At 36.6% G+C, this 12,240-nt stretch overlaps 1 protein-coding gene across 1 annotated transcript; it reads left to right on the forward strand.

Moving 5' to 3' along the window:
* The first annotated feature begins 6,312 nt into the window (after positions 1 to 6,312).
* LOC122072778 (tryptophan aminotransferase-related protein 3-like) lies at positions 6,313 to 10,286 on the forward strand. The gene is made up of 5 exons (XM_042637180.1): positions 6,313 to 6,659; positions 8,310 to 8,607; positions 8,967 to 9,262; positions 9,351 to 9,631; positions 9,966 to 10,286. The coding sequence occupies exons 1-5, from the start codon at positions 6,370 to 6,372 to the stop codon at positions 10,175 to 10,177; spliced, it is 1,377 nt and encodes a 458-aa protein (XP_042493114.1). The 5' UTR covers positions 6,313 to 6,369; the 3' UTR covers positions 10,178 to 10,286.
* The last annotated feature ends 1,954 nt before the right edge of the window (positions 10,287 to 12,240 follow it).

Consider the following 12,240-nt stretch of genomic DNA (forward strand, 5'->3'; position numbering starts at 1 on the left):
ATTGTTAAATCCATGGTTGAATCGTATGCGACAATACATGGACAAGTCTATTACGCAATTTGGATTTTCTATCTTATGGACCAATCTAAGTACATCATAGTCAAACATGTGAAAGAAAACATGAGTCACAAAATCAAAAACATCTCTAACATGTTGCCCACAATTATGTTTTGCTTTCAATTCTTATATTGAAATGTGTATTTTAGAGGACATTTTAACTATTCATGGTGAAATGTAATCTATTTAACATTCTACTATAAAGCGTATCTTTTTATTATCATTTAAATCAAAGAAAGAGTTCAATCCATCTCAGAAATATATTGAATCTTACTTTGAGTTGCAAACTAATATAGCTTAGAAAATAACAGCAACCACTTTTTAGCTGGACTGGTTGATGTTACTATTTTCATCGTCAATGATTCACCCACAAATCTAAGGTCTTGGATGCTACCAATCCCCTCTCATGCTGGAGTTCCAAAATGAATTCAGTTCAATGTTTCATGGCACCCATCCAAGTGCAATGTTGGTTATCGGTGAATAAGTTCCTCTTTCACCATGGCTTGAGGAAAACTTTACGTATCATTATAAGACTTAAAGAAGATAACAGCTAGCTCAGCTGGTACTAAAATGATGCATTATTTATTTGGCACAATATATATATATATATATATATATGCACTATCACACCTCCTTATAGGTTGTATTCCCTATACACTAGTTCAAAACAACATTTGTAAATGTAAATATATATTTCACTTTTGTTTCTATTGAGATGGGCCACGAAATCCAATTTTTATGCTCCTCAAAGAATTCCCCGATCTAATTATCAAAATGCCTAATCATCATATCCAAATGAGGAAAACAATTAAATGGTATTTGGAAAGGGTCCCACTTGAGGCATATAAGAACTTTTCAAAAATGAAAAAACTTCTTTTGGGCAATGATTTCCTTGATAGGCGAGAGTAAATGGTGAGAGCAAAACGAATAAAATTAGTATACATTAATTCATGGATAAGCCATAAAGGAAGGGTCTTTTTTTACGGCATATACCATGCTAAGATGAGTAAATGGTGAGAGCAAAAATAATAGAATTCTACATAAATTCATTCAAGTGAATTTAAGAATAAAATTGATATGTGATAGTTGGAAGAACCTATAAATTGTGTGGGCATATAATAAAGATCACATTTGTGACGAGAAAGGATGAAACTAAAATTGAAGGAGTTAAAAGGACAATTCCCAAGAGAAGGTTGAAGATTAATTGAGTTGAATTGGCTATGAGTGACTCCAATTTGATAGGAAATGTGTACTTAAATAATAAATGAAAGTGGTCCTTTGTTCATAAATGCAATTGACGTCAATACTTCTTGTGTTTATCTCTCTCTTCTCCCAAATAAAGGTAGAGATGTCTTTTCACAATAACGAAAATGATAGAAACATGGGAGTGCTGTCATAGGCCACATTGCAAGGTAGTCTCCCCCCTCCCCCATGATAAATATACTAGAATGGTGTGATATAGGATTCAATTAGCCAGTGGTAAAGATACGAATGCTGCAACTTGATGGTCAAGATGTCGAAAAAGCCTCTTGAGTGCTGTCATAGGCCACATTGAAAGGCAGCATCCCTGCTCCGCCTCCCCCTCCCCCCTCCTCCTCCCCTCCCCCTCCCCCATGATAAATATACTAGAATGGTGTCATATGGGATTTAAGTAGTCTCATGGCAAAGATACGAATGTTGTGATCTGGTAGTCAAGATGTCAAAACAACTTCTTGACATTCTCGAGATAAGGCTGCATAGTTCTTGCCTCGTGGACCTTGCACATGTGGGAGCTTTGTGCACCGGGTACGTCCTTTTTTTATACAAAATAAAAAAAATGAAAGAAAGCAAGAAAAAAAAGTGGTGAGAAGGAGTATCCATGAAAAAAAGAAAAAACAATATAGTAGAAACCAACCAACATACTTTGTTGAATTATTGTTTTAATTATTAAAAGTGGGTCAATATAATTATTCAATTCTCATATAACATAGACATTTACAATAATAAAGTTTTGGGAGCACAATTTGTCAATGTGTGTGTAGGGCCTTTCCTACATGCCCACCTTAAATGCTTTTAACATATCAAAGGAACCTAATTTTTTTGTGGACATATTGAACCCTAAGTCCCCTACTCACATATCAGGTTTTAATCTCTCTGAAGTTTTCCATATGATAGACATATCTTAGAAAATTATTCAATATGGGAAAGTGTATAATATTGTTCAGATAAGCATATGGACATACATAGGGATGTATGCTACACGGAGGGTATTTGATTGAATTAGAATTTAAAATTCAGCACATCAATAATCCAAATAATAACCTCTATCCAATGATTCGAATAGTCACCTCAAATTTTTTATTTTTCTGATAAACGGATAGTAGGTGAATATGAAAACCAATTTCCCTAGTATTCAATATAATAAATCTCAAATAACTAGTGTTTATTTATTTTTATTTTTTTTGTAAAGGTAAAAGCCAAATAATTGGTGCTACATTATAATAGAATGTTTTGAAATAATTATGGAAAGTTGCAAATTGCCAGCGCTTTCCAGATATTCCTAATATCCTATCCTAAGAATTGGTTCACAACTACCTTCCTTTTTTATTTATATTATTTTATTCAGAATGCACACTCAACTATTATAAACCTTTCTACACCAAAAAAAAAAAAAAAAAAAAGAACCGAGAAAATAATAGTACTAAAGAGTTCAAATTATCTTTAATTTTCTCATTAATTAATACATAATAATGTTTTATGGGGAAAAATAGTATATTTCACAGAATATTGAAAACTATATTTGTTATATATTTTAGAAGCACTAACTTTGTAGAGTCTGGCCATTATACATTTGAATTAGATATATGGGTGATAGTATTTGGGACTTCTTTTAATGAAAATTATACTTTTTTATTTTTGAAATATGAAGACTAGACATTTAAGTTCAAAAGAGAGACAAGCTCAGTTATGTAAATTATCATCTCCAGCCCAGCCAAAAAAGCTTATCTGGTTGGCCCATGCAATTCTGCTACCAGGCAAGATGATGTGGTGATTCGATCCATTGGACAAAGGGGAGTCATTTGGATTGGTTGGGTGTCAAATTTCATACTCAAATCTAATTAAATATAGTGTCTATCAGCATGAACCCTCCCGTAGTCTTTATGTGTACTTAGATTTTCAAAACTTTATTTTGTCACTGCAACAACTTCAATTGAACTGAAACTTGATATGTGGACAAAGTTTATAACATTTGGACCCATCTGATATATGTTATATGATGGATTTTTAGATCGACCGTATAAGCTTATCTAGTTGGGCCAACCAAGTATAGTTTACTCATAAACTTTTTAACCTTGATTTGTAGCCTCAGTGTTAAACTTTTAATAGGTAAATGGAGGTTATATACTCATGCGCTACCATTGGTTTTGGTTCTATTGAGATGTATTGAGTCAGGTTATAAACCATACCTAGGGAGAGAGGTGAATGGCATATATGTATATATATATATATATATATTTTTTTTTTTTTTTTTTTTTTTTTTTTTTTTTTTTCTTTTTTCTTTCTAGTAAGAGCCTATAGGTTTATATTATGACAATGAGGTAGCCATAAACATTTCAGCAAATCTGGTCTTCCATTTACAAACAAAACATGATTGAAACTTGAGATTGACTGTCATGTGGTTTGTGAAAATTTCAGGCTCGACAAATCTTGACCATTTATGTTTCATCAAAATAAGAAGTTCCACTCCTAGTCAAGAGCAATATCATTTTCATTTAGTAAATTGGCCACGCCTCTATGATGTTCAAGCTCCAACTTGAAGGGAAGTATTAAGATACCTCGGGCAGATTAAACTTGTGCCCAAGAGTGGCGAGCTAAGTGAAGTTATCTATATAAAATGGTGTAAGATTGAGAAGCATATAAAAAGAAAACTTCATTACTCTGCACAAACATAGGATTTCAATCAAATCACCTTATCTCTCTGTGCTTTCTCTTGTTCTTCTACCCTGTAAATTTTCTTAAAGGGAAAATAAAAAAGACCTCCAGTCGGTTAGTGTGGTTTCTTTCCCATAGTCTCACAAAAAATGAAAGGCCAACGGATGTATCTTTCTTTTTTTTCTTTTTCTATATTGAGAATGTATGTGGGGTCTACATGGGTGTTGTGTGCAGATTCCTTCCCAACAAAAAAAGGTGAAGAGGGTTTCCCACACTGGCAGAATGGGAAAACCTCTTTCTCCCATTTTCTTTTTTTTTTTAATTACCATATTGGAAAGCTAGTTTACTCCCTCTACATGGTTCTTTTTCCTTAAAGATTACTGCTTTATGGTATGCTGGTACGTCCCCCACTGGGTTGTTTTTCCTAAGGCTATGTTTGGTTGCAATGGGAATTAAAGGGAAGAGAAGTGAAATTTTCACACTTAAAAATGAAATATATGTAATCATTACCCCATGTGGCTATATCATTACTTCAAATCATTCCATATTTGGTTATAAAATTTCACTTTACTTTACATCCAAAACCCTTTGTTATAATATGTAAAATAAAAATTACATGTAAAATGTATCATTATCAAATATGGTTAAAAAAAAATAAAGTAATTTATATAATCACATGAATCACATAGAGTAATGATTATAAATATTTATTTTTTAAGTATGAAAATTTTATTTTTCTTCTCTTAAAATTCCTTTTCCTAAAGACTATTGTTTTATGGCATGCGTACCACAATTCACAAGTTGTTGGATCCTTTAGATTTATGGATTCAGTCACATGCGCGAAGTGAAAAGGACAGGATTGGGCCCTTCCCTGGTTAATGGAGATAGTATACTGCTCAACTTCCAAGTCTCTTGGCAGCAGCCCCGAACTTATACTGTGAGGCCGCAGGCAGACAATGACACAGGGGTGACTTGTTCAGCTACTTTCTCACCAATCAAATGGGGATAAAGTGAAAATTCCAAATACATTTCAATTTCATCCTTACTCTTTCTGTATAACCAAACTAACCGTTTAATTAATTAATTTCCATAGTGGGAATAATCTTTTGGGAAGCTTTGAACATATACTAAAGTGAGCAAAGAGATTCAAAATTCACAACTTCTTGTGAAAATGAGAAGTCCTTTGAATGTTTCTTAAAAGTCTAAAAAATCATCAACATCATCTTTTTCTTTTTCTTCTTCGTCACGTCAAGAATTATCCTCAAGTGGGTCGGGTCCGGGTTGGTAAAATTTTCACTACATTTATACTTGATCCAATTGTTCTGATTTCCGATTGATTTGACTCGATTTTTAAAAACTTGCCAGAATTGGCCTCTGAATCGGGTCCAACCAAAGTTATGAAAATCGGAATTGTGGATCAAATCAGTCTATGTCAATTCCATTCTAAATCAGATAGCAATTGTCGATCTCAAAAACTCTAGAGTTGGGCCCTCAGATATGAAAAACCAACAACTTTTGATGAGAAAAATCCTAAAATCATGTTGGTGTACGATGTCTTGTATTTCGTTCAGTTTAATCCAGGGAGTATTGGTGCAAGCCCCCTCACAAAACCGGTCAGGAGACCCCCTGTATAACTGGGATTAGGGGGGCGCAGCCTCTATGCACGAATTTTTTATTGAGGCCAGTTTTATACTTTTCAATGTTAGGATTTTTTGCCATATATATGTAACAAGAGTTAATTTCTCTAAAAGTTATTCTGAGAGGTGTGAGGATGAGAACTGTAATCCTATTCTCCATTGATAATGAAACAGAATCTCATCTCACCGAGGACATAGGCACTGTTGCCGAACCTCGTAAACCTGTGTGCATTGTTTATTTTTGTTTTTTCATTACCCTGTGTGTCATTTTTAGGTTGCGTTTCCACAAATCTACTAAATCTGATGTCTAGAATTAAGATCAATAATGGCGACCATTTGATTATAACTTTTGAAACAATGGGTCCATCGAATCGAACCAAATCAGCCAGAATCGGTCCAACCCCATTCAAATTTGGTCCATCTAACTCTTATCCAATGGAATCGGTCAGAATTGGTTCAAAATTGATCTGTAATAAGCTACCGGAATCGGTCAGACCCGGATAAATTTAAAGGTCACTGCTGAGCTAGTGTACCACTTTTTCTCTTCGTTTTTGTGTTTTTTCGTAGGAGTTAAGCTAGTGTACCACGGCAAGCTGACAGTGGGGTTAGCTAATTCAAGAGGAGGTCATTGCTGAGCTAGTGTTACGAGAATTCAAATACCCACAACTTTGATTAGTCTTCGCCAATGGTATTCTTATTCTTTTATATAAGGCTAGCTTCTCCTCGCATTCTTGGAAAGAGCTAGAAAGAGAGGAACAAAGTGATGGCCAAGATTTATGAAACGAAGTGGGTTGTGTTTCTAGCTTCTTCCATCCTTCTTAATCTCTTCTTCATCCTTAATCTCTATCTCCGACAGTCGCCGGAGCTGACATGGAGCAGTGAAGCAGCGGTGGAGGCTGAAGCTGTTGCAGCTCTCTCATGCTCCGGCCATGGCCGGGCCTACTTAGATGGGTTGGTGACTGAAGGAAATAAACCTGCATGCTTCTGTAACTCATGCTATGGAGGTCCCCGATGCTCCCAATTCTCACCTGACTGTCCTGCAGATGTTAATAGGTAACATTCTCTCTCCACCTCTAAAGATTCTTAACTGTTTTTTTAACAGGAGGTGGAGGCTTCTTGCTTCTCCGAGCTATCAGGGTAACCTATGTTCCCTAGATTTTCTATTTCTATTTTGGGAAGTGATTCTCTGTTGAGAGCGGGGCTCTCTCTCCATGTCTCTCACCTACCCAAAACAAGGATAGAGATGTCTTTTAACATTGAAGGAGAGAGAGATAGACTCATGGAAGCGCTAGGGTATGCCATGCTTTCTTTTTTCAACTCTTTTTTAAAGGAGAAAATGTTCCTTGGTCGAGTGGTCCCTATGCCCAGACGTAGAAGGTGACAAAATGACTCCCCTATCCCTGTGAAACCTAAAAAATCCACCATTTATATAAATATATATATATATATATCAATTCATGTGCATCCCCTCATTAACCCCTTATGCTGGTGCAAGGGCTGCACGACCAAGAAACCTTTCCATCGCATCTTCTCGACATTGCTTGCTTAGAGATCTTTCTCTTAAAAAAATAAGTGTGAATAAGCATAGGCTTCGCTACTTGCTATAGATATTTTCCTTGACAAAAGGGTTAACTGTCAAAGTGGGAAAAATCCCTTTCATGATCGATGCAGCGTGCATCCAAAAATAGTAGCTCATGAAATGAAAAAATTGTACCCATTGTTGATCCCTTACGTGTGCTCTCATTGGCCCTCCATACTGGTGTGGAGGCCACACAACCTGATAATGATTTTTTGCTCTTTCATTACCAAAATATGCTTTTTCTTTGTGTTTGGACTGCGTTTGGGGGTAAAAAATTCTAGAGTTTCTTAATGAAAACACAAGAAGAGAGTGATAATTCTAATGAAGAACTAATTACGAGGCTCACTGTTTTCTATTCTAGTAATGATTTTTTTTCCATTGTTGACAATCAAACGTGGCTTTCAAGTTATTTGAAAATTTTCAAGCCATAAGATGGGGTTTTCAGCCCCCGGACCGAGCTAGGTGGGGACTTCCAGCCCCAGGATCAGACCAAGCCGAGCTTGGGCTGAGGCCTTGGGTTGAGCCTGCCTGACCCCACCCAATATATATTTATAGTATAACCAAATGGGAGGGGGATTGGTGTGGCTCCAGCACTAGTGCGGGGCAGTGAGAGCACGCATGGGGGCATTCAATGAAAATGAAAATTTCATTTTATAGGGGCGGGTGGTCATTTTGTGCTTCTTATGTTTGGCTATAAGCTCCACACAATTTAACAATCTTTTTTTCCAAATATAAAAATTATACATGTAAGCAAAATAAGGGTGATAGATGAAGCGTTATAATTTTTACACTGATGAATCAATATTTTAAACATCAAAATATTCAAATTATTATTTTCTCATTTTTAATAATAATAATAAATAAATAAATAAACTAACTACCTGCCATGACCCCGACAGGTTTGGGCCGGGGCGGAGACCCAGGGATACAAGATGGGCCAGGGTTTCAAAAACCCGGTCCAACCTGGTCCTTGTAGAAGGTTGATAATCTTGATTTCCTAAAAGCAAAACCATCTCTTGTTTTCTTCTGAATCTCAAGTCATATGCTTCATCATCAGTTCTTAGAGGTTAGAATTAGCAATTATTAAACACTCAAGCCTTACATTTGGTGGTTGGTTTATGTAGTGGTGATCCCCTATTCTTGGAGCCATTTTGGATGCAGCACGCAAGGAGTAGCGCGGTTTTGATGGCTGGGTGGCATAGGATGAGTTACAGAATGGATGACACTGGTTCCTCCATCTCAGTGGAGCTCACTAAGATTATTTTCCAACTACATGCCATGGTTGGAAATGCAGTAACTGAAGGAAGGTTCATAGTTTTTGGTACTGGTTCCACTCAACTCCTCCATGCAGCAGTTTATGCCCTCTCCCAACAGGGTTCAACCTCCCCTGCACACGTCGTCGCCACCATCCCCTTCTACCCGGTTTGTCCTACAACTCTTTTTAACACTTATGCTGTGTTTGGTATGCATTCTAAGTCGATAATGAATTCCAATAAATCATGCCAAACATAACTCTAATTTAAAAAATTCCATCGTACGATTTTTCAAAGTATAGTTGTATAGTTCATCCTCTGTAACCGTGGTTTAATAATAGTGATTCCAAATGTTTAAGATCATTGCTGGAAGACTAAGGTTGTGTTTGTTATGATTTCTTGAAATAGATTATCGACCTAGAATGCATTCCTCGCTCAAGAAAAATCTAGTCATACACAATTGCAATACATGACAAATAACTCTAGTAGTTAGTAGTTACTAACTCATCATATTTGTATATATTGCAGGTTTATGAATTACAGACAGAGCTTTTCAACTCTGTGGACTTCAAATTTCAAGGAGATACTTCCCTATGGAAGAACTCATCATCTGCTTCTACTAGGAATATAATTGAATTTGTTACTTCACCAAACAATCCTGATGGCCGACTTACAAAGCCAGTTCTTGAAGGCCCATCTGTGAAGACAATTCATGACCATGCATACCATTGGCCTCATTTTACTGCAATCTCAGCTCCTGCAGATGAAGACCTCATGATCTTCACTATATCTAAGCTCACTGGACATGCCGGCAGCAGATTCGGGTAGTTCTCTTGACTTATCATCCAGCTTTTTCTTCTAGGAATCAACATATTGTATCAGTTATCACATGGGAAGCCTCTTGATCTATAGGTGGGCATTGATAAAGGATGAGGCTGTTTATCAAAGGATTTTAACATATTTGGGTCTGAACACTCTTGGTGTCTCTCAAGATACTCAGCTTAGAGCTTTAAAGCTTCTGAAAGTAGCCTTGAGAGGAGGAGGAAGAGAAATCTTTGAGTTTGGATACAAAACAATGAGGACGCGATGGGAAAGATTGAATAAGATCTTATCAGCATCAAGACGTTTCTCCATTCAGAAACTTGAACCTCAATATTGCAGTTATTTTCAGAAAGTCACTGGACCTTCTCCAGGTAATTCTTTCTTGGCTTTAAACATACCATACCATACCATCTTAGTTAGGCCTTTTTTGAACTTAATTAGGAGTCTTTGAGTCTCTCCACTTCTTAACCATAATACTACTTTTACTGTATTGATAACTAGGAAACACAGATTAAGTTTAAAACTACAATTTTGTTATCCATTGATATATAGATCTCTTATCCCCTAGGAGGGGAGAGTGAAGGGAGAACATGTTATTACTGGTTAAGGATTTGCAACTCTCTTTAAGTACATTTTCCTGTTAATTTTGCTAAATTCATTTCTGTAAGTGGTAGCATTCTAAATTGCATATATCACATATGGCAGCTTATGCATGGTTGAAATGTGAGAGGGAGGAAGACATAGACTGCTTTGCTGTCCTCAGAAATGCAGGAATCATCGGCCGAGCAGGTAGCTTATTCAATGCTGAAAGCCGCTATGTGCGTCTAAGCCTCATCAAGAGCGAAGATGATTTCGATTTGTTGCTGCTTCGGATGGATGAATTGGTTTCCAAGGAGGAAGGTGCCAAAATCATATGAAGATTATAATAAATACATTGATCTAATGTAACATTTTATATTCCTTCTTGTAGATATATTGAAAAATAGCTTTAATTTCAAGGTCATGAACTTGAGAGTCTTAGTCTTATTCCAGCTACCTTGGGTCATGAGTCATGACCAGATCATGTTATACTATTCATTCAATCTAGCTCCATGCTTTCCTTACTAAAATTTTTCCACCTTCCCCTTGTTCATTAGCCTTCAATCAGTTCAGAATTTTCCAAGACTAGGTAAGCTCTAATCCAAGCAATCTAGAGGATTCATGTGAGAGTGGCACATCTGGCATCTCCAACAGTACTTTATCCAGAATAGACCAGAATTCAGAGACATTTGACAGTTCTGTCAAAGTGGAGGAGTGATTGTATTAGTGCCAATTTGATGTCCCTTTTCTATGAACACAGAATAGCTCACTCTAAGGAGCTTAGATTTGTACTGGAATGAAGTTCTGTTAGCACTTAGCAGCATCAATTGGATACAGCAAATTGTTGGAAATCCTTGGAGGTTCTGATCTACCATGAACTCACCCAAGATAATCTGGTTTGGATTTTTGTTTCTTGGCAAGATCTCCCATCTTTTGCAGATTTCTTTGTTTCATAATTTATTAATTACAGTTACATGAGATGGGGTATGTAAATTTCTATGTGATACTGTGTCTTATGCAAGGGTGTACTATTGAGGGATCTTGACCTCAGTTCTTGTCTTCCCCTGTTTATGATAAAACATGAGTGTCATTAAATGACTGTTGATTGAGGAGAACCCGTGAAATAATCTATGGCATAAGTTTTTCTTTACAGAGGGTGAAGAGAATCTCGCCACTGGGTGTCTATTATTCCCTTTTCCTCCTTATTGTAGAAGTCATGAGTGATGACCACAACCCATGACTTAAAGAGATTCTCTTTTCATTGTAGATGAATGAAAACTCGGACGACAAGAAGCTTAAGAGATTCTCTCTTCACTGTAAGTGAATGAAAACTCGGTTCTTTTACACAAATCAATAATCTTTCATACTTTTGTGCGTCTTTGGTTTCTCCTTCCCAACCTTCACATGGTTTCTCATTCGCCATCTTGAGTTTGAAGGGGCTGGGGTATTAGCTATAATATTTATTAGTAATTTGTCGCTAGCATAGGTCACACTCTTGGACAAAGTTCTTTTTCCCTTCTTTTTATCATGACAAAAGGTTTTATGCCCAACCTAGTGCATACAATATCATGCCTTTCAACCATTGGAGGGAAGTGAGGGGACAAAAGTTGAAAGGTACTACTTTATGAGATTGGATCCGCTGCTCGTATAATCACCTGATCATACGGGTGAGCATCCAACACTTATCCCACTTTTTGTCATTACATGGGTGAAAGAGGGGTATATTTCTGAGACATGTGTTGGATGCTCACTCGTATGATAGATCCATCTTCCTACCTTACACGTATACAGCTGTGCAAAAACACTTGCAAAAAAATTATTATTATTTTTCTTCTTTTCATCCTTAACATTACCACCCTTTCTGTATGACCAAACAAAACGTTTAATTAATTCCCATAATGGCAAGAATCTTTTGGGAGGATTTGAACATATTATACACAAAAGAACAGAAGAGATTCAAAATTTACCTGCGGATTTGTATATGGGGAGAAAATGAGAGGGATTTCGTCTGTTTCTCAAAAATCAACATCATCTTACGAATGCAAAAGTCAAGAATTATCCCTATATGGGTCGGATCCGGGTTGGTTGTTTCCCACCCACATTCAAACTTGTTTTAACAACCCAATCGAACTCGCAACCCAATCAAAGCTGTATGGAGAGGCCAATTCGAAACAGATTGAATCGGGCTCGGTCATTTCACTCGATTCAATCAATATTCCAAGATATCTTGCCCGACCCGGATAAATTTAAAGGTCACTGACTCACTGAGTCACTGCTGAGCTAGTGTTACGTTTAAGGTGACAGTACGTGGGATTAGTTTGAGGTCACTGCTGAGCCAGTGTTACTTTAAGTTGACGGTGGGGAACTTGGAATCTCATTTTGTCAAATAAGGCTCCTCCTC

The sequence above is a fragment of the Macadamia integrifolia genome, chromosome 3, assembly GCF_013358625.1.
Source record: "Macadamia integrifolia cultivar HAES 741 chromosome 3, SCU_Mint_v3, whole genome shotgun sequence".
In the NCBI taxonomy this organism is placed as follows: Eukaryota; Viridiplantae; Streptophyta; class Magnoliopsida; order Proteales; family Proteaceae; genus Macadamia; species Macadamia integrifolia.